This window comes from Ranitomeya variabilis, chromosome 4 (assembly GCF_051348905.1).
Source record: "Ranitomeya variabilis isolate aRanVar5 chromosome 4, aRanVar5.hap1, whole genome shotgun sequence".
In the NCBI taxonomy this organism is placed as follows: domain Eukaryota; kingdom Metazoa; phylum Chordata; class Amphibia; order Anura; family Dendrobatidae; genus Ranitomeya; species Ranitomeya variabilis.
Window position 1 is genome coordinate 526083667 of NC_135235.1, and position 24140 is coordinate 526107806.

At 44.3% G+C, this 24140-nt stretch overlaps 1 protein-coding gene across 1 annotated transcript; it reads right to left on the bottom strand.

Annotated features, from left to right (window-relative positions):
• Positions 1-17680: 17680 nt before the first annotated feature.
• On the bottom strand, positions 17681-21426 carry EPOP (elongin BC and polycomb repressive complex 2 associated protein). Its single transcript, XM_077252300.1, has one exon. The coding sequence runs from the start codon at positions 20958-20960 to the stop codon at positions 19701-19703; it is 1260 nt and encodes a 419-aa protein (XP_077108415.1). The 5' UTR covers positions 20961-21426; the 3' UTR covers positions 17681-19700.
• Between the last annotated feature and the right edge of the window lie 2714 nt (positions 21427-24140).

Below are 24140 nucleotides of genomic sequence, written 5' to 3' on the forward strand. Positions count from 1 at the left end.
GATTCGGTACCACAGGGGTGACCGGTGCCAAAACCTTATTGATTTCCCGTAGGTCGTGCACCATGCGATATTTCACCATAGTTTCTTTGGAGGAAACTTTCTTTTTAACAGGATATAAGGGTGTATTTGCGGGTGACCTGATTTCTACCAAAACACCTTGTAATACATAATCCTGAATTTGTTGAGAAATCGCCAGTTCTTGCTGGGCGCTGATGGGGTATTGCCTAAGCTGAGGTAAAATGGTTCCCGGGGCAGTTTCTAAAGGTACCGTCACATTAAGCGACGCTGCAGCGATAGCGACAACGATGCCGATCGCTGCAGCGTCGCTGTTTGATCGCTGGAGAGCTGTCACACAGACCGCTCTCCAGCGACCAACGATGCCGAGGTCCCCGGGTAACCAGGGTAAACATCGGGTTGCTAAGCGCAGGGCCGCGCTTAGTAACCCGATGTTTACCCTGGTTACCAGCGTAAAAGTAAAAAAAACAAACAGTACATGCTCACCTGCGCGTCTCCCAGCGTCTGCTTCCTGACACTGACTGAGCTCCGGCCCTAACAGCACAGCGGTGACGTCACCGCTGTGCTTTCACTTTCACTTTAGGGCCGGATCTCAGTCAGAGCAGGAAGCAGACGCTGGGAGACGCGCAGGTGAGCATGTACTGTTTGTTTTTTTTACTTTTACGCTGGTAACCAGGGTAAACATCGGGTTACTAAGCGCGGCCCTGCGCTTAGTAACCCGATGTTTACCCTGGTTACCAGTGTAAAACATCGCTGGTATCGTTGCTTTTGGTGTCAAACACAACGATACACGGCGATCGGACGACCAAATAAAGTTCTGGACTTTATTCAGCGACCAGCGACATCACAGCAGGATCCTGATCGCTGCTGCGTGTCAAACTAAACGATATCGCTAGCCAGGACGCTGCAACGTCACGGATCGCTAGCGATATCGTTTAGTGTGACGGTACCTTAACAGTATAGGAGCTACTGATAAGAATCCTACATCAGTGTCTCCTTTTGCCCATAGGCTGTCAGGAACCCGAGACAAGTCAATTTTTGCTTGTTGAGTGCAAATTTCGGGAAAATCCTCCATTGCCTGTATTCTAACATATTGTTCCAGAGTTTCTGCATCTTCAGGGATGGTCAGCATAACTGTGCCATTTTCTCTAAAATGGATGTTTGCGTGCATTTTACTTAAGACATCAGTACCCAGCAAGCAGGTAGGTGCACCTTTAGCAAATAAAAATTTGGATACAAAGGTTTTAGGGCCAAAGCTCACATTTAAAGGTTTTGTAAAAGGCAACGCCTGAATTTTACCATCATACCCTTCTGCATATGTTACCTTTGAGGATATATTGTCAGGATATGGTAAAAAGTCTTGATTTAAAATGGAGGATGTTGCTCCCGTATCTATCAGAAAAGGTACATTTTTACCCTCAACCTCAACTTGTATTATTGGTCTTCTAGAAGGAAGAGAGACCTGCATAACCTTCAGTCATTCTAAGCTGTCTGTTTGATCAGGCGCTGGGTTATTTATCCTATTTTTGGGTACAAAGGTTCCTGAATCTATATCTGCTTTTCTCTTCCTACATTCCCTTTGGAAATGTCCTGGCTTCTTACAGTAATGACAAGTAAACTTTTGATTAGCAGAGCCAGTATTAGCCTGTGCAATTCTTACTGGCTTAGAATTTTCTCTTAAGTCCATTTCTATCCCTACAGCTTTCTGTCTAGCCAGGTGTGGGTCTTCCAAGGTTCTCCAATCAGGGGTTGCGGCCTTAAGCTTTTCCTTCACTTTTGGAGACAATCCATCTATAAAGGTTTTTGTAACTAACCTCATCATTCCTGAAGCGGTTAGATCCATGCCTTCATCTCTGAAATTATTTTCTACACTTAGATAATATTCGTCTACTGATTGTCCAGATTTCTGAGCCACCACTCCCGTTGTTCCTCTCTGCCTCTGTTTTTCCCTCATGAAGACCATTAAGTGATCTATAAATTGCGTACCTGATTCTATCGTTTGTAAGGCACCATCTCCTGCCTGGGGCCTATGTACCTGTAGATTTGCTAATAGCTCCTGGAAGAGTCCAGGAGTCATTTTCATTCTACATAATTCTTCTCCATCTGCCCAAACTCCAGCGTGAGTCTGCATAATTTGCTGTATATATTGTGCAAATCTAACTGGACACTGGGTGGGATCTGGTGCGTTATGCAAGAGAGACATGCCTTCAGCGGGGGACCAAGGGAAATATTGTCGAGTTTGGTGATATCTAGTTCCCATTACTCCGTCAGCACCAGGTTCCCTAAAGGGTCTTGGTACTACCCTAACAGGGGCAAGTACAGCGCCATGTCTAGGTGTACCACAGGCTAGGCAATCATTTCTCCAGTCTGGATTTTGTTGTCCACAGTGCGGACATACCCATCCTCCTGGTCCGGCTAAACTTTGAGGTGGTGTTTGGAGAAAAGATGGGGCATGTGGGTTAAGGTATGGGGGTGGGGTGTTCTTATATTCCACATTTTGTTTTTCTCCATAGCCTGCGGGTCTAATACACCACTTTTTATTCTGTTGATTATATGTCCATCCCTCTTTTTCTGCTACCCTAGAGACATCAATCAACGCTTGGATCTGATCTATCCATTTCTTGTCTCTGATTATGCCTTTTTTTTTTTTCCTGAATTCCTTCCCATTTTTTTCTACTAAAGGCTTCTGCCTTAGTAACTCCAAACTTACTAAAAATCTTTCTCAGCCCCTTAGTGGCATCTTCACCACTTCTCTCCTTTATGATAGTATAGATATCTAATTCTTCTGGTTCCGACTTTGTTTGCTTATTCCCCATTTTCTTATCCTGAGCTTTTTTCTTTTCTTGCCCTAGGTGGCGTTTGGGTATGAGAATACCTCGTTACCTTCTTCCTAAGGAGCTAGGATGTTTAACGGCTTCTGCGTACCGTGCTGATGTAAGAAAATCCTGATTCCTACACCTATAGCAAACAACACAAATGCAACCAGACAGAGGATCAAAATACAACGTATCTTGTCCCAGGCTAATTTATCTGTCCTGGGCTCATACTATCATACACTTATCCGTCACCAGGTTTTCGTCAAAGACAGGATCAGAGATTGAACATAGGCGCGGAGGTCTCCCCGAAAGGACGCAACCACGTTGCCCAGTGGGACAGTCACTTCTTCTGTTTCAACACCCTGGGCGGCTTATAGGGCTATTCCCAACTTCCACACACCTTCTATTCACATTCACTCTCATTCAATGCCGTACTCCGTGAGGTGGTCAATTCCTAAGTAGTTCAAGGACCCGAGCTATAGGTATCCTCCTCTACTAGAACTACCCGCTAAAGGACACGACACAGAAAATCTTACGGAGAGTGCAGGGCAGATATAAGAGATCTAACAGTGTCTCTTACCTGGCCAGGTTTTTATTCATCTGCCGTCCATTATCCCAGATTCTCTTTTTGTTCGTATTCTGCCGGTGTTCTTGAAGGAGTACACAGACCTCGGGTCCCTGTTCAGGCGCCAGGAAATGTCGGGACCACACTCAGTCGGAGCAGCCTTTGGAAGTGGGGAATCACCAGAAATAATACACAAGACACGTCTCGTATAGTATATCACTGGGAAGCCTCTGAAGCACGCCTGCCTTCAAGGTGCTATCCCCTCTTTATATAGTTGTACAGGTAGTTTCAGTGGTTATACAAGTTTTGCTTGTTTAAACAAAGAGAGAAAAGAGAAGACAAAAGAAAACAGTTTCGGCTATGTGATAGTTTCACAACAAACAAAACAGTACAGTTTCGCCTAAGTGGCAGTTTCACAAACAAAAAATAGGATTTCACACTATGGCTAAAATGTCCTTGAATGGACAGGTCAATATTGATCACAAATTCTTTTTGGTTCATTGAGGTAACCATTTTTGTTCCGCTCTTCACAAGGCCCTCGGGCATATTTATGACGAGCCTAATAGAGTGCGTCAGGCTGAGGACATGGTGATGAGTTTGACACAGGGGAAGCATTCAGCAGAATGGTTCTGGTCAGAGTTTAGACACTGGGCTGCTGAGGTTGCATGGAGTGACACCGCCTTGAGAGGGCTGTTCCGCAGGGGTCTGTCCAACCGTCTACAGGATGCTCTGGCGCTTCATCCTCCCCCTGACACTTTGGAGGACACCATGACTCAGGCGGTTCGTATAGACCTAAGGCTCCGTGCTAGAGGAATGATGCAGCAGGAGTCACCTCTATACTCCAGCCTGAGTGACACTGCATTCACTTCTGATCTCATGGAGGTGGGTGCGATTTTGTTGAAGGAGAGAGAGAGGATACGTCGCAGGGACAACCAATTGTGATTTTCCTGTGGAGCCCCTGGACATTGGAAAAAAGATTGTCCCACCACTTCTCCCTCTCGGTGAAGACTCCGGTGAAACTACTAAGTCTGGGTAACAATCGAGGAGGTTGCCCAGACTCTCAGGTACTTTTGTCCTCACTTTCTAAAATCCTTATCCAGGTGGAGTTGGATCTTTCTGGTGGTCCCGTGGTGACTACCACTTTTGTTAACTGTGGTTCTACCATCAATCTATTAAAACTTTGCACATGAAAGTAGAAAAATGCGGCACTCACCCAGGTTGCGAAGTGAATATCTTTAATCTGTCTTTAATCCATGTACAAACTTTCCATAAAAGACAAGCGGAGACGACGAGGGTGCGGGGAGAGTGAGCTGGACGACCGCCGTTTCGCACAATTAGTGCTTCCATGGGTCCACATGGACCAGTGGAAGCACTAATTGTGCGAAACGGCGGTCGTCCAGCTCACTCTCCCCGCACCCTTGTCGTCTCCGCTTGTCTTTTATGCAAAGTCTGTACATGGATTAAAGACAGATTAAAGATATTCACTTCGCAACCTGGGTGAGTGCCGCATTTTTCTACTTTCTTGTGCAAAGTGTTACTGTGCTGTTATGGCTATTGATGCTGAGCACCACGCTCCAGTACTGCATGGATACCGCACGCTGTGGGTCTAAAGAGGTGTATTTGATTCAGCGCTCCCAATACTGCATTGTTGAATCCTGGTGCCGTTCGTCTCTTTGAACTCTACCATCAATCTGATTGACTCTCGTGTGGTGACTCTTAATAAGACAAGTCAAGGTGGTGGCTATTGACTCCTCTCTTCTAGCCAAAGATGGAATTTGTTTCATATCTGAGGTTTTTTTTTTACTGAGGGTGGGTCCTGCTCACATTGAGAGATTGAACTGTTTTGTTTTGGATAATTTGCCGGCAGGTCTGGTGTTAGGCATGCCTTGGCTTCAACGTCACAAACCTATTATTGATTGGGTTTCTGGCGAAATAACTCAGTGGGGATGCAAGGCTAACAGCCAGTGTTGTAATGTTGTATCTACTATCACTTCTGTGAAATCTGTTTCGTTGTCGTCTGTCGGTCTGGAGGGTATTCCGGAATACCTGAAGGACTTTGAAGACATGTTTTCCGAAAGCGAGGCAGAGGCGCTTCCACCACATAGACCTTACGACTGAGCCATTGATTTAATCCCTGGAGCCAAACTGCCCAAGGATCGTCTGTTTAATTTGTCCGGCCCTGAGCGCCAAGCTATGAAGGAATATATTTCCGAAAGTCTCCGCAAGAGACATATTCGGCCTTCTGTGTTGCCTGTGGCGCCGGTTTCTTTTTTGTTAAAAAGAAAGATGGTGGATTGCAGCCATGCCTCAACTTCTGGGAATTAAATAAAATTACTGTAAAAAACACATATCCCCTCCCTCTTATTCCGGACCTATGTAATCAACTTACTTGGGCCAACTGGTTCTCCAAGCTTGATCTACAGGGGGCCTATAATATCATAAGGGTCCAGGAAGAGGATGAATGGAAAACTGCCTTCCTCACGACCGAGGGGCTGTTTGAAAACTTGGTCATGCCCTTCGGTCTCACTAACGCTGCTATTTTCCAGAATGTCATTAATGTTATTTTCTCTGATTTAAATGGGCATTTTGTAGTGATTTATCTGGATGACATTCTAGTGAATTCTTCTGACAGCCAGTCTCACTTGCACCATCTGGGTCTGATTCTTACGAGACTCAGGGAAATCATTTGTATGCCAAATTGGAAAAATTTTCTTTTTTCATTCAAGAATCGTCTTTTTTTGGGTTTGATTGTGTCTGTTGAAGGATTCCGTATGGATCCTGGAAAGGTTCAGGCCATTACAGACTGGGTGCAACCTCTTGATTTGAAGGGGTTGCAACAATTTTTGGGCTTTGCAAATTATTACAGAAAGTTTATTAAGGGTTTTTCGCAGGTGGTTAAGCCTTTAACAGACCTCACCCACAAGGGGGTTGATGTGAGGAACTGGTCCGTATCTGAGAATTCTTTTCTAGCTTTGAAAAAATGTTTTACTTCCGCTCCTGTGTTGGTGCAGCCAGATCCGTCAAAACCTTTTATCGTGGAAGTTGATGCGTCTGAGGTGGGGGTAGGGGCAGTTTTGTCTCAGGGTCCGTCTAGCCTTACTAACCTTAAATCTTGTGCCTTATTTTCTAGAACATTCTCTTCCGCAGAGAGAAATTATGATGTGGGCAATAGGGAGCTGTTGGCGATCAAAATGGCCTTCAAAAAATGGAGGCATTTTTTGGAAGGGGTTGTTCACCCTATTATCATAATCACAGATCACAAAAATTTAGCCTATATCGAGTCTGCAAAGAGATTGACCCCAAGACAGGCTTGATGGGTGCTTTTTTTCCTGTTTCCATTTTACTATTACCTTCCGTCCGGGATTCAAAAATGTTAAGGCTCATGCTTTGTCCCGAAGTTTTGATGCCATGTCTCCTTCCGAACCTCCATCCTCCATTCTTCAGCCATGGGTGGTTGTGGCCAAAACCTCATCTGAATAAGAGAGGTTTTGGAGGCACTGGCCCCTAGGGGTAAACCCTCAGGTAAGTTGTTTGAACCGGAACATTTCCGTCTCAGACTTCTTTGGGAGTTTCATGATGATTCCGCATTGAGTGCCCATCTTGGGGTTTTAGCCACCCGGGGGCTATTGCTAGGAGTTTCTGGTGGCCCTCTATGATAACAGATATAAAAAAAATTTGTGTCTGCGTGTGGGGTTTGCGCCCGTTCTAAAAATTCTCATTGCCGGCCGGGGAATTGGTGCCTTTGCCAATTCCAGATAGACCATGGACACATTTGTCCATGGCCTTTATCACGAATCTTCCTCTTTCTAGGGGCAACTCTGTGGTGTGGGTGGTGGATAGGTTCTCCAAACAGGCCCATTTAGTACCTCTGTCCGCTTTACCATCTGCTGAGACTTTGGCCCGCTTGTTTTTGCAACATGTTGTCCGGCTGAATGGCGTCCCGGTGAATATTGTGTCGGACAGAGGTGTGCAATTTGTGGCCAGATTTTGGAGGGCTTTTTGCAAGAAGTTGAGGGTTACGTTATCTTTTTCCTCTGCTTATCACCCAGAGTCCAACAGACAGACTGAATGCACAAATCAGTCCCTGGAGCAAATTCTAAGATGCTTAGGTTCTGCCAGACAGGAGGACTGGTGTGAGGTATTACCCTTGGCGAAATTTGCTTTCAACAGTTGTGTGGGTCAGTCTACTGGGAAATCCCCCTTTCTGGTCAACTATGGGTTCAACCCGCATTTTAGGGAATTTTCTCATATGGATTCAGGTTGTCCTGGGGCTGAGTGTATGGTTCAATGTTTGAGAACCCTTTGGAGGGAGGTTGAGAGTAACATCTCCAAGGCCCAGGAGAGATACAAACTATTTGCAGATAGGAGGAGGGGGTCAGGTCCAGGATTCATTGTGGGGGATAAGGTGTGGTTGTCCACTTGCAATATCAAACTAAAGGTACCCTCGATGAAGCTGGGACCTAAGTTTATTGGGCCTTACAAAGTGGTGAAAAGGGTCAATCTTGTGACCCATCTTCTTCAAAATATCTGATGTCTTTCATAGGTCTCTCTTGAAACCGGTGGGGGCGGTAGAGGAAGATTCCTCGTCCGGTACTCTGCCAGGGTTGGTGGAGGGGCAGCTGGAGTATGAGGTGGGCCGCATTGTTGATTCACGGGTGGTGCGCCGGAATCTTCAGTATTTAGTACATTGAAAGCGGTATGCTCTGGAAGATCGGTCTTGGGTACCGGCCAGTTCGGTGCATGCTGATCAACTGGTCCGTGCTTTCAATGCCAGGCATCCAGAGATGCCTGGGGGTCCAGTGGCCCCCCGTTGAAAGGGAGGTACAGTCATGGCTGTGGTCTGGGTTCTCTCCCGGTCCTCACGGGCTTAATTGTTTTGGCCTCCTTTTGGATCTGGGAGGGACATATATACCCACACCAGGCTTAGGTTCCTAGTCAGTTATACGTTCATTCTGTCTGTGTTTCTGACCCCCTGGTGTGTCTGTGAACTGCTTGCCTGTTTTCCCTTGTGCTTTGACCCGGTCTGTTTTCTGGTATTGCGCTTAGTCTTCTGATTCAGTATTATCGTTCCGTCTGGTTTTGACCTTCCGGCTTTGCTTCCCTGACTGTGCACCTGTCTGTCCCACTTGTACTTCACCGTTATCTCTGGCATTCTGACCTCGGCTTTGTGTTTGATTTCGCCTCCCTATCTCATCTTGCGGTATCTCTCTGACTTCCTGGTTTGACCTCAGCTCATTTACTATGCTCCGGCGTTGCCGATCTTCTCAGTCACCCGGCAGTAGTCTCCGACTTTGGCCACTCCCTCGGGAGTCACATGCTGCGGGTCCTGCGCTCGGCTCACCGCAGGTCTCCTCGCTCCTTCTGAGACTCAGGTGTCCTGTATTCGACCCTCTGCTCAAGATCTACTGCAGGGGTCGTGACAATCTGCAGATTAAGGCTAGGTGCACACGTTGCAGATTTGCTTGTGTATAATTATGTGTGGATTCTGTCTCTCTTGGCAGAAAACGCAGTTGAAATTCAGTGCGGATTTGATGCGTTTTTTATGCGGATTTGATGAGGATTTTCATGCGGATTTGTAAGCTAAATAAAGATATATTATTTAAAAAAAAAAGAATTGTGATGTAATTTCCTTGTTCAACCTCTTCAGCCAGATACCATCATTAATATTAAATAAAGACACACACACACACCAGCCTATGTAGGAATATTAACATAATTAACCTACATATGCTGTAACAAAACAGCAACTGTTATTAAGCTACGTCCTCACGGTCAGTATTAGGCAGCGCTTTGGAAGCAGCATGTGTCCGCTCCGTCCAAAGCGCTGCTGCTTGAACGCAGGTGTTAATTGAACTGTGCGGAATCACCGCGTCCTATACATTGGATGGGTGATATTTATCTTGCGGAGACTGAGCGTCTCTGCAAAATAAATAGACATGCTGTGGTCTGGAAAGACGCACCACATGATAGTTTCCGCAGGGAATCCGTGGGTGCCGATGCATGCATAGTGGACATGGGATTTCTTGAAATCCCATCCACTATGCTGTAACATTTGGCCGCTGCGGGTTGGTGCCACAGATGTATGCAGCATCCAACCCACAACGTTTACTGACTGTGGAAGCATACCCTCAGAAATCTGCGTGAAATGCAGTATCTTTATTTTTCAAAAAACTTTAAAAAAAATTGCGTGGGCTCCCGCGTAGTTAACTTATCCAGCAGAGGGAAAGTCGACAGCTGAAGTTAATATTCGGTGAAAGAGCCAGTAGCCATAAGGGTATTTGCACACGTCAGGATTTCTTCAGGATTTTTTGCGGTTTTTTTGCAGATTTCCCCAATAAAAACGCTATAATACCGCATAAAAAACGCATACATTATGCATCCTATCATTTAGAATGCATTCCGCATTTTTTGTGCAAATGTTGCGTTTTTTTTTCCGCAAAATAAAAAACGCATTCCGGAAAATGAAGCAACATGTTAATTATGTTTGCGGTTTATTTGCGGATTTCCCATGAAATTGGAGTGTCCGGAAAAAAACGCAAAAATTCCGCAAAAAAAAAAATGCACAAAAAACGCGTAAAAAACGCGCAAAAAAAAAAGCATGCGGATTTCTGGCAGAAATGTCTGGATTTTGTCAGGAAAATTTCTGCAAGAAATCCTGACGTGTGCACATACCCTAAAGGTTCCCAGGCTATTAATATCAGCTCACAGATGTTTGCTTAGCCTTTACTGGCTAGTTTACAGGGGAACCCCAGAAAAAAATTGACATGGGGTCCCCCTATAAAATCGAACCAGCAAAGTCTAGGCAGACAACTGCGGACTGATATTAATAGCCTGGGAAGGGGCTATGTATATTGACACCCCCCAGGGTAAAAACATCAGCTCTCAGCCGCCCCAGAAATATCTTATAGATGCGCCAATTCTGGCACTTAGTTTCACTCTTCCCACTTGCCCTGTAGCGGTGGCAAGTGAGGTAATATTTGTGATGTTGATGTCACCTTTGTATTGTCCGGTGACATCAAACCCACGGCTTAGTAATGGAGAAGCGTGAATAAGACCCCTATCCATTACTAATCCTATAATTATATGGTAAAGACGCAGCCAGAATAAAGTCCTTTAATTGAAATAATCACACAGACTCCTTTATTGAATCTTAATGTACCATACTTACTGCATCGCCTAATCCCCGAAGCCCTCGATCTCCAGCAACAAAAATAAAATAAACAAACAAATGCTCCCTGTCTGCCGTAGTCCATTTACCGAGTGTCCCACGATGATCTCACGCGTAGAACAGTCACATCAGAAGATGTGACCGCTCTGCCTGGCCTCCAGTGATACACTGACAGGAGCTAATCGCTCCTGCAGTGTATCACTGAGAGTTCACCGGAGTTCGTGCTCTCACTCATGGCACCTTTGCATGAGAATTTTCTTACGCAGCAGTGCCACAAGTGAGAACCGGAGCTGATCAGCCGATGTACTCCGATGACCTCTCATGGCAGCGCAGTAATACACTACTGGAGGGATTACCTCCTGTCAGTGTACCGCTGGAGGCCGGGTAGAGCGTTCTACACGTGAGATCATCATTGGACACACGGTAAATGGACTACGGCAGACAGGGAGTATTTATGCTGGTTTATTATTTTATTTTTGTTGAAGGAGATCTAGGGCGTCGGGGATTAGGTGTTTTGTGAGTATGAATGTTGTTTGTTTTTTTTACAATTGAACACAGTCGCCGGATGAGGGGACTACTGTCCCATCATCGGCTCATGCTGTCACTGTTTTATGTGACAGCAGACATAGCCAGATGGGAGTAGTAGTCCCATCAGATGTTGCCTGGCTACACACACACACACACAGATACCCGCAGACAGAAACAGACAGACAGAGACGCACATATTTTCCGCTCACACACTCTTCCTGCTTCCTTTCTGCAGCGTTTTAGGCACACAAATCTGCAGACCTTTTTACACCTGTGGTTTGGCTGCGAATTTGACTGACAATGTAAGTCAATGGGTCCAGAAACATTGCAGATCCGCAAAAAGAATTGACATGCTGCGGAAAATAAAATGCTTTGAATCAATGCAGATTTTTTTCTGCAGCATGTGCACACCTATTCTGGATTCCTATTAACATTGCTTAAGCACTCCTTTGTGGATTTGGTGCAATTCTGCATGGAAAAAAACGCTGCGGATCCGCAACAAATCCGCAACATGTCCACATAGCCTAATAGTGTTTGGGGATATTCGTAGATTATAAGTTTGTGAGCAGGGATCTCACTCCTCTTGGTATGTGTCGAACAACGTGTTACTCTGAATAGTTAAGTGTTGCGGACTATGTTGGCGCTATAGAATTAAAAATTATTATTAGGACAGGTTCCCTTTAAAGACTCATGCACAAAGTGATCACCAAATCAGTCATGTTGTTCAGTTCACTTCAACTTATACTTTCCCTGGATTGATTAGGGTGCCAGCAGGAATAGAAATTTTTAGGGTCTCATGCACGTAGTTTAATTTCAGGAAGAATGTCTCAGTATAAAGCCCCATTTACACTGTGCGATTATTATGAACCAGTATTACTAGAAACACTAATTTCCCTTTGAAAAGAGACTGCTGAATATTAGTGGTGAGCGAATGTGCTCGGATAAGGTGTTGTGTCTCGTGCATGCTCGGGTGCTAACCAACTGACTTTGGCGCACATGAAAAATGAGTCCCCGCCTGCATATCCTACGGCTGTTCAACAGCCCAACACATGGAGGGGGGATTGCCTAACAAACTGCCATGAGACATGCAACCTCTGGGACTAGAACATATTGTTCAAGCATGCCGAAGACACATGGCTAGCACCTGAGCATGCTGAGATAACACCTTATCCAAGCACGCTTGTTCATCACTACTGATTATACAACGAATGAGCAAAACCTTTGTCAGAGGAAATGATCTTTTATGATTGTGCCGTGCACATCTGAAGCCGGCGGTGTAAAGGACTAAACCACCACCGATCAGCAAGCATGTTGGTCATTTAACACTGCACGTTGCTCAGTGTAAACGGACCCATAGGCGCAGATCGATTTTTTTTTTTTGAGACATTCAAAACACAAGAAGTTAAAAGACCAGACGGCAGAAGGAAAGGAGGCAAGTGGAAGACAGTTTATGAAAATTCAGTTCCCTGGACTAGACGCTTTGTTTCAGTTTGTATTATTCCGAAATGGATATGTGAACAAGAGCATAACGTTAAACAGACTTATAAAGTTCTCAGGGTTTTTATATACTTGTGACTGATTCAGGACTATATTCTTATCTTGTATAAATAGAAGGTACTACAGCTTTTAAGACTCCAGTGTAAAGCCCCCTCCCCAACTAACCACAGCCCCTCCCCAACTAACCACAGCCCCCCTCCCCAACTAACCACCGTTATCACAAAATGACAAAGAACATTGCATGTCAGCTTATGTATATCAGTATTCACTGATCAAAGGCAGCACATTAGTTTTTCACTCCAAAAATACTCCACCATTTATAGTGTGACATGATCCAGAACGCACACCCCAGCTTTTAATGTATAGCTATGCATTACCAATATTCTAAAAATACTTACCACGGAACAATTTGATAGCGTTTTTTTTTTTTGCTTACCCATCAGGCCGCCCATGGATGTTTGTGTAAGAAAATAAACAGAAGAGGAAGCTGCGCTATTCGTTACTGTCACAAACATGTTAAACATATGCCAAAAATAAACTCCTTCTATGAAAGCTTATGGGAACAATAATGCATGGTATCTGGCATACAAACCTATGCAACAGATGTATGGCCCCAATGTGATGTGCAGAAATCCAAATAGCTTTTATTTTTCCCATTTGTTTTGAATCCATTCCTGGATTTGTCTCAAAAGCCTGCACCCAAAACTGCATGTGTGTTTCCAGATAGCGGACAAACAGGGTCTTAGCATATTCTTGTGTTGGTACTTATTAAAAAAAAAAATGTAAACTGTATTGAAAAGCATAGTTGACTACACTTTTAAAGGGCATCGGCCATTAGGGTCAAACCTCCTAAGCGGTCTATATGGGCATGCAGGTTATAGAGTGTTGAATAAAAGGATACTTTAATATATGTAATCTGATGTCTTATTCCAGTGAAATTCATGTTTTTCTTAATGTGAAAATTAACTGTTAAGATCTATGGGCGGGACATAGATCTTCTGGAGATTCTGTCACTAGAGCTTATTTTAAATAAATGGGGGCATTACCAATGTGAGACATGTGGATCAGGAGAACAGACTGTCAGTCATTACATGTCTCACAGTGATTTAAAATAAGCTCTGGAGGCAGATTCCCGGGGAGATCTATGCCCCGCACATAGATCTTAACAGCTCATTTTTATATTAAGAAAAATGTGGATTTCTCTGGAATAAGACATCGAATCGCAGATATCAAGGTATCATGTTATTCAACTTTCTATGACCTACATGTCCATAAAGAGGAGGGTTGATCGTACTGACAGATTCCCTTTAAATACAACTGAATCCTGCGGAAAAATGTTTTTTTTTAAAAAAAAAAACAGAAAACAGTTTGTAATTACGTCGTGATGGACACAAGTTCTCATCTGAGGCCATGTTCTCACAGAGCATAAATCCTGCGTTTATTTTTTTTGCTGCAATTTTTTATGCAGAAAATCTAAGGTGTTTGATAGCGCAAGCAAAGTGGTTATGAATTTGGGAACTCTCACGCCCACTGTTTGATTAACGATGCCATGAAACTGATATTTGGTGTATTTCTTTTCCCCCTATACACTTCTATGGGGAACCTGAAATGCAACTGTAATTTTAAGTGTTGAATCTCAGTATTATTGCGCTAATAATGGATTAATAAAAAATGCTGCATGAAATCTGCATCAGTACCGTCCAATCTGCCTGTTATACAATTTATTCCACACTGCAGCGACTCCCGCTAGTAAAACAATGGTTTGCATCCCCATTGACTTTTGATCGCAGGGTGTGACTAGAAGTTAGTGGGAGCAGATGCACCCAAGCGATCTCCGTTGTACTTCACCATGCCTAGGTGTGGCCTAGTAGACGTGCAAATGCCATGGCTTTGCCTATATGGTGCCGCGTGTATGAAGACCCGGAGGCAGTCACCCACTGGTACCGCTGGATCTGTGCACCGACCAACATTACACCGGGTGGGCACTCCTTGCTACCATGAGGCAGCATCTACTTATCCTGCAACTTTCTTCATTCGCAGCTCTGCTGCAGTTCACTAAAATCTATCATAGTCCTCCTGTTGTTTTTCTCTTTTAAAGGGCACTTCCCCAATTTTTTCAAATCCCCATCCCATAGATCCCACTTTCCATACTACTTGGCCTTTTAATAGGGATCCAGTCCTCGTGTTTCTTGTGATCTACCTTTAGCCTCTGCTTTCAAGCAACCTGCAACAACCATTGCAATGTCTCAACATTCAGAAAAATGCAATGCAAAGCCATTTACTTGTATGACAGTGATGTAGCAGCTATACAGAGCCAACTTTGGTCGCGCGACCTCGTCATGGCCAAAGTCATCGTGTAGCTTCAGCCTAAATTTAACAAGGTGGTCTGCATCCTAATGGGATTTTTGTTAGTGGCTTGGGCGCAATATTAGTGTGACACCCCTGATCTAATGAGTGGTAGCTACTCTTGGAAAGATGTGTCTTCCTGTTTGCTACAGAACCTTACCAATTAGAAATTAGTGGCATATCATACGTTAAAGGGGTTGTCCAACCTTAGGCTATGTGACCGCAGACTTGTGAATCCTCACATCGCATGCATTGGGCACTGTGAGGAATCTCGGATGATCATGTGACCGCAAGTACGCAATTTGCATATTTCCATCCACATTCCGACTAGACTTGTCCAGTCGCACTCAATACACTTGCAGTGAGCAAAGCTGCGCACATCTAGTTGGCATGTGACCGCATGTATGCAAATCACATACTTGTGGTCATGCACCTGCCAGTCCTGGCACAGTGAGATGGCAGACTTGCAGCCTAAGCCCAGACAATCCCTTTAAAACAAATCATTGTCTATGACAAGACAACACTTATTTAAAAAGCTAATATAACATACCCACACACTTCTGGGGATTCTAAGATCTAGAAACTGGAGACAAAACATTGGAGACGGACGTTGTTTTTCAATCCAGCAGGGAACAATAGAAGGAAAGCAAATATACCAGTTTGTTTTTTTTCCGTTATCGAGTGGATATAAAAAAAAAAGCAAAAAATAAAAAAAAAAAGATCTTACATTAAAAAAATGGAAAAAAAACACTAATGACCTTCCTTGGTACTTTTGGGTCATTCCCTGGTCCTACATTGGTTTCTGGTCTTCTGAAATTATGCAAGGTCACATGTCCCCATTATACATCATTGCAAGTGGACAGGTGTACAGAGACCACCAGGGAAGTATTGCCATAGGAGCCCCAAAGGGATGCAAATACAGTAATTTTAGGGTTTTTTACTTCTCAATCTGCACATGTTGCTACAGGTCTGCAGATAATCTGCAGCTAAAACAGCAACCAATGAAGACATGTGGCCAAATCAAGGCTTAGGGCCTACACTGACAGACTGAGGGCAGCCATTAAACATCAACCGTGAGCTGCATGTGAGCCAATCACTAGACGTTTAATGGCCCGTTTAGACACTTTTCGTGCGCACAGAACATCATGTTATCAGCAGAACATCTCCAGTTTATAAAGGACAATGTGTCACTGAGAATGACGATTCTTCATTGGGTGACTGCCAGCTTGTTTAGACAGGCTGATAATTGGGAAGTGAGCGTACCTAGGAATGATTATTCCCAATTACCGGCTTGCCTTAAATGGACCTCTACAGCCAGCTGCAGCCTAACATGGGGGCAAGGGCGCAGTCAGACGGACGTATAAATCGGAACGAGATGAGAACGATGTGGCCGGATGCTCTCCCTACACGAGGGTGACTGCTACAAAGTAATACATGAAGCTGTCACACTCGGGTCGGGAGAGCCGCTGCCAGTCCGAGCATTGCGTTCCCGTGTCGGTCCGATTTATACGACCATCTGACTGTCCCATAAGGCCATGTGCACACGTTCAGTATTTTACCTCAGTATTTACCTCAGTATCTGTAAAGGCCCCGTCTCACTAAGCGATTTACCAACGATCACGACCAGCGATATGACCTGGCCGTGATCGTTGGTAAGTCGCTGTGTGGTCGCTGGGGAGCTGTCACACAGACAGCTCTCTCCAGCGACCAACGATCAGGGGAACGACTTCGGCATCGTTGAAACTGTCTTCAACGATGCCGAAGTCCCCCTGCAGCACCCGGGTAACCAGGGTAAACATCGGGTTACTAAGCGCAGGGCCGCGCTTAGTAACCCGATGTTTACCCTGGTTACCAAAAAAAACAAACACTACATACTCGCCTTTCGGTGTCCAGGTCCCTTGCCGTCTGCTTCCTGCTCTGACTGAGATCCGGCCGTACAGTGAGAGCAGAGCGCAGCGGTGACGTCACTGCTGTGCTCTCACTTCTCACTGTACGGCCGGCAGTCAGTGAGAGCAGGAAGCAGACGGCAAGGGACCTGACGGACATCAGAAGGCGAGTATGTACTGTTTTTTTTTTTTACATTTACGCTGGTAACCAGGGTAAACATCGGGTTACTAAGCGCGGCCCTGCGCTTAGTAACCCGATGTTTACCCTGGTTACCAGTGAAGACATCGCTGGATCGGTGTCACACACACCGATTCAGCGATGTCAGCGGGGCCTCAACGACCAAAAAAAGGTCCAGGCCATTCCGACACGACCAGCGATCTCGCAGCAGGGGCCTGATCGCTGGTACGTGTCACACATAGCGAGATCGCTATGGAGGTCGCTGTTGCGTCACAAAACTTGTGACTCAGCAGCGTTCTCGCTAGCGATCTCGCTATGTGAGACGGGGCCTTAAGCCAAAGCCAGGAGTGGGTGATAAAACAGAAGTGGTGACGTGTTTCTATTATACTTTCCCTCCGATTGTTCCACTTACAAATACTGAGGTAAAAAAACCTCACCAAATACACTACGTGCGCACACTGCCTTACAGAGAGTGCTTTGGCTAGTAAATAGACTTTTGCAATTGCATCCTGCCTAAATTTAAAATCATATAGGCACATTCTTGCCGGGTTTATGAAAGAAATAAGGAATTTTAATAAAGCTTTAGATGACTTTTCCTCATGTAAGAAATGAAAGACTAAATAGGGTCAAGAGATGGTCGACTAGTCAGACGCTGACAATGGACTTCCCTGTATTTTATATGGAAGATGTCATATAATTACAATAATTGGTTTGATGTGGCCAAATACAAATAGGTAAGAAATCACAATGTATATAGCCTGCAATAAGCACAATATTTCACTTTCAAGATTCATGTTTATTGAACAGTTTGGCTTTCATATTGCACAACAGAAAAAAAAAATATTTTAGCTCTACGTCTGCTTGAATTTAACTCCATAAATCAAAAATAAATACAACAACAATGAACTTGGGCGTCCAGGCAACTTATAGATTGTTGGAGGTGATTAAATGTATGGAGGGCAATGTGGGAATAGCAGAACGCTATGTGGGACTGTGCTTTCAGAAATCAATCTTCTAGGATGGGGCCTGGTTACACATCCCCCACCTCTCCCCACTCCCTTTAATAGGATGTCATTTAGATGTAAATAGCCACTTACTGAAAGATTCCGGTTAGTATGGAGCAGGGGTTGGCACAAGATCTCAAGCGAGATGCCCCTTTGATGCATCACTACAGGCCTCCTCTTGCCTCCTAGAGAGGGGGTGTGGGGACCAAGGGGGAGTACGAAAGGGGGAGATGAGTCTCCTGTGTGGATTTGGTTTTGTGCCTGACACACATGGGTCAAGTCTGCATTAACCCATGTCTTCCTAATTTGCATGAAAATAAAACAGTCTTTCTAGTTAAATTAAAAAAAAAAAAAAAAAAAAACACAGTTGCAGGAAATTTCACAAAATTACGTTAACCCATTCCCTGAGACCCAGCCAGTAATCCACATCGGTGATCGCTCCACCAGTTCGCAATCTCACCGCCATATTTTTTTTTTAGCTTATTTTCTATTTCTTCTTATTGTAGCAACACTATAAGTCCTTGTGTGAAAGTCTGTTTTCTCCTGCACACAATAATCAGATTAGGGAGCTGACCCCAGTGCACTCACAGAGGTATACATTGGCTATGCAGGCTGCGCCGGGTTAACCCTGTAGGTGCAAACACAAATTACAGTGCTTCAATATACTTTTCCTGTACCACCTAAAGTAAAAAACCACAAGTCCCAGCAGTTCTCTGACCTCCGGCCTCACACCAGCAAACTGGATCTGCTAATCAACTATAAGGGGCCATTAAGAGGTTGCATGCCTCTTCTGTGGGATCGCCCATAGGGTTAACAGAAGTTTGGCATAGGGTCAGCAGCTGGATGATAACCTCTTGGTGCCTTCCTGAAAGAACTAAATGTAACATTGCTTAGTGAATGGTATAATAAATAGCACAATACATCCTGGGCCTCTGGTAACAATATGATGTGTATATGTCTTTATACCGATTCCATTCTTCTCATTAACGAAAAAGAAAAAAAAAAAAAAAGTTTCCTTTCAACTTTCCCCACCCCCCTCTGCCTCTCTTTCCATCATCTCCTACCTCTTCACTTTCCATCAGGCTACAGCCAGCCAGCTCTGTCTACCTCCATTTATTTAGGATCTCCCTGCCACATGTCCTGTTTTCTCAACAACTCAGGAAACTTATGTCCAGCAAACAGATATTACTTTGGCATATTTAGCCTTACTTTTTTTTGTTAATTACTATCCCAAAAATTAAAAAAAAATCCTTTTGGTTTTATAACAGGGTTATTTATATATATAAAAAAACAAGTCAAAAGAAAACCAAGTCAATAAACACAAAATATTTCACATAAAAGTTACAAAAATACTTTGCTCTCCAAAATATTTATCCTAGTATAGCACCACAGCTGAAATTCAACAAGTGTTAAAAAAATAGAAACAAAAAATAAACAAAAAGCAACACAGCTCACCTCCAAAGAGTATTACAATAAATACATGTAGTTTGATTGTGTGCTATGGTGGATGAAAGCAAAGTCAATGCAGCAGAACTAGCACCTAGTCAAATTGCTCCACCTAAAGGCATGCTTTACCCATTATAGACCATCTTTTAGAATGCCAATCATGCCTAGGGGCGCCGCAGTTATTGTAGGGCCCAGAGATGATGGTCCAGGAGGTCCCACTTCATATGAGAACTATTTCGTTCGCTTCCTAGTCACAGTTCACTGACAGGGAAAGTCCTAAATTTCAGACTAGGAGGTAAAGGGATGGCATTTCCTCCTGGGTTCCAGCCCCAGACAGGGTGAGTTCTAGGCACAGCTTTAGGGTCCTGCGTCTTTAAAGAATAAGCAGGACACAGGTCCCCATCATCTCCTACTACAAGAGAGGGGGGTGCTGGAAAATTCCCCAAAAAGCTAAATGGAGGTCTAACAGGTGCATGGGGGTTGGAGGCAGACTTTTTTCCATTGGCGTTCCTGTCCCGAATCTTCCTCTTCTTCTTTAGTAGCACCTTCCCCTTAGGCCTCCCTGGCCTTTTGCCACCAGGGGACTTACTACATTTTCGGGTAATGGCGGGGTGCAAGTCTCTCAAGTCTGTTCTGAAGCCCCTGGCGTAACACCACAATTTGGATTGACGGACCAGCCTATCAAACTGTTGTACCCTGGGTTCTGGTTCCACAGGCTGGGGCCCCTCATTATGACCCTCCTCCTCCTCGTCTGGGGGTAGAGATGCCTCTTCTTCATTGTCCTCTGCTATTTTAGGGGACTGCCCACATTCTTGGGTCAGACACTTTGTATCCTCGGGGGATTCTTTAGTTTTGGGTTCCTGGGGCGGCGTTGGACTGCTGGCCCTCAGAGCAGTTTGCGGGTCCTTTGCCAGTTGTTTTGGAGCTCTGCAGTCACGGCTCCTCGTTATTATATGGCGACTTATCTTATTAATCTCTACGGATCTATAAACGTCACCGCTGCTGTCGGATTCTGTGTCCGATGAACTCGTCTGGTAGATGGCTGAGTCCGAGGGGCTGGAGTAGCCTACTGAGGTAGCTGGGCTATGCGGGGCACTTGGAAATATATCCACAAGCTCAGTCGGGAATGTGGCTCTCATCCTGGAGGGCACACAGTCCTTTTGTGGCGTTTCCGGGGCATCCCCTTCAAGTTGCATCCACTCTTTAGAAATCACAGTATTTGGCCCCCAGGATGAGGAGCAAAGAACACGGAGATCCTCCCTGGATATAAGACAACACTGCACGGCACGACTGGGCACAGACCGAAGAGCCTTTAAGGCACGGAGCTCTCGCAGGTCACAACGCCGGCTCTGGATGTGCAGCCTTTCCATACGGCGACAGACCCGCCCCCGCGGAACTCCCCTCAGCGGGCCGCTCAGCACCTCGGCGAGGGCGAAGAGCTGCCGGCCGCCAACGTGTAGGTAGCCCATGCGGGTGCCGGCTATTTCCTGGTATCCTGCCCTGGGCTCCATCACGGTCCATGTGGCTTTCAGAACTGTTGGTGAAGAAAGGTGGGAGCTCTCAGTCCAGTGCAGCACGCTACGGAGCCCGGCCCCGGGAAGGAAGCGCAGGTCAGCCCGGTCCACGGCGGCGGTCAGCGACTACTGAGCTCTGCCAATAGACAACTTCCGAATCCATCCATGGCTGTGCGGTCAGCGCCCACATGCGAACTCCATCTTCAGAAACACAGGTGCAGACTGTCCGTTCCGTGCCCCACGTGAAGCCCGAGCTGCGCCTCTCATAGACAACAGTATGTGGGCAGCGGGCGCTCTAGGGTCGGGAGCCCCGGTCTCCGGTGCGCGAGGTCCCGGCTGTAGCGCATGCACACGGCGCCGTGCAGCTTCTGCGCTTTCTCCGTCCAGCCCACCGCACGCTGGACGACGAGCCTGCCAATCAACGTGCGAAACCCTCTCCCCTCATTGGTCGCTAGCTGTCGTGACGTCAAAGCTTCAAAAAAAATGTACCCGCCCCTTCACCAATATCTCACAAAGAGACCGTGGAGCCTAATGGTAAAGCCATGGCTTCTGCCTCTGGCCGGGGATGGCTGGGAGCACCCGGGACTCGGCACCGGCCGCTGGGGCCCCGAGGGACCACACCCCATGGGCATAAGGCTGCGCGTTATCCCGTATACCGTAGTAATAAACGGCACAATGCACCAGGATATGGCCGGCACCGTGCCCCTAACCAGTACACACAAGTATACACACAAGTATACACGGCGCTGAGCAGTCCCGGGTCACCTACCTGCTCCGTGCACCGTGATCGCGGGGAATACGGCCGTCAGCTGTCCGCACAGCGTTATACATCCGGAAATATGGAGCGTAGAACGCAGCCAAATATCGTTATCAGGGAGAACGTGTGTGTGCGTGTATATTTATGTGTATATGTAAATATACGTCTGTGTGTGTCTGTGTGTGGTGTGTATATGTGTGTCTATATATAAATATACGTGTGTGTGTGCGTGTATATTTATGTGTATATGTAAATATACGTGTGTGTGTCTGTATATGTTCTGTGTGTGTGTGTCTATATGTAAATATACGTGTGTGTGTAAATATATGTGTGTGTATGTATGTGTGTATATATACTGTATGTGTGTGTATATATGTGTGTGTATGTAAATATGTGTGTATATGTGTGTGTGTGTGTGTGCGTGTGTGTATGTAAATATGTGTGTATGTATATGTCTGTGTGTATATAAATATACATGTGTTGTATATATGTGTGTGTGTATGTAAATATGTGTGTGTATGTAAATATGTGTGTGTATGTATATAAATATACGTGTGTATATATATGTATGTGTGTATATAAATGCATATGTATGTGTTTGTATGTATATGTGTGTGTATGAGTGTGTATATAAATATATATGTGTGTATATAACTATATGTATGTGTTTGTATGTATATATATATATATATATATATATATGGATGTATGAGTGTGTATATAAATTTATGTGTTTGTATATGTATGTGTGTATATATATATCTGTATGTGTTTGATAAATATGTATGTATTTGTGTATATGTGTGTATATATATATATATGTTTGTATGTGTTTGTATATGTGTGTGTATATTTTTCTATATATAATGCTTGTATAATTCATATGTATATATATATATATATATATATATATATATATACACACACACATGTACTATAGATACACTGTATCTTCTACAATAAACACACATATACACGTGCATTGCACACCCACCAGATATGTTTAGCAGCTTTGTACATATATACACATATTTCATACCAGCTTGTCTTTGTCTGTTTCACATCAATCTGTCTAATATTTCTCTGATCTCTATCACTCATCTACCGTATATGTATATATTTGTAAATATCTAATTTCATCTCTACATCTGACTATCCCATCTCACATCTACTTATCATATAATCTTTGCATACATCTTATATCTATTATTTTCATATGTATCAAGAGCTTATCAATATATATGTATATTAGCTTTGGGAACACGTTTACCATTTTTCTTCTCAAAACCAGACAATTAAAAAGCTTTGCTGACTATCAGTAAGGGGCAGCTAGAGTGCTAGGAGATGCGTTATTGCACTGCCGCCGGCTCCTGTACACACGGCTGCAGGTAGGCTGCGCCACCAGATGGAGAGATGCGATACTCTGCAGCCTGCGGCGCGCTACTTGCGGCAGGACACGGGCTGCTACACAAAGTCCATGTAATAAATCCCTGCTATTACACCAGATTAGCCTCCATTTAGCGGTGCTTCTCCTGTGCCCGGAGCCTGCTGTAGGCGCGGCACGCACAGCTCCGGGCTCTCCTGCCCTTTCCGATGGGAGTAATGTCGCTGCGCTATAGATAATATTTGTCGGCTCCTGATCGCTAACAATGTGCCGGATATCAGTGATCGCTTCCACGCTGGAGCTGGTAGTGACCATGTTTATTACTTGTACGGGCGTCACACCGCCGCCTAGTGGCGATTATGGCAGATCGCTGCCTCTGTGCTGATGGCCATGCTGTGCACACGAGGACATCCCTTACAACGCCTAGTATATTTCTGGAAAGCCAGCAAGACATGACAGGACGGATAATGACAGACATATATATATATAAATGACAGACATATATATATATATATATATATATATATATATATATATATATATATATATATATATATATATATATATATATATATATATATATATATAGAGTGTGTGTGTGTGTTTAGCTATGTGTGTATACATATATATATTTATGTGTGTGTATATGTACTGTATATGTGTGTATATAGATGTGTGTATATGTGTGTGTGTGTATATAGATATGTGTGTATATATGTGTGTATATATGCAGTAGATTGTGTGTGTGTGTGTATATATATATATATGTGTGTATATAGATACAGTATGTGTATATATGTGTGTGTATATAGATGTGTGTGTGTGTATATAGATGTGTGTGTGTTTATATATATGTGTGTATATATATACAGTACAGACCAAAAGTTTGGACACACCTTCTCATTTTAAGATTTTTCTGACTATGAAAATTGTAAATTCACACTGAAGGCATCAAAACTATGAATTAACACATGTGGAATTATATACTTAACAAAAAAGTGTGAAACAACTGAAAATATGTCTTATATTCTAAGAT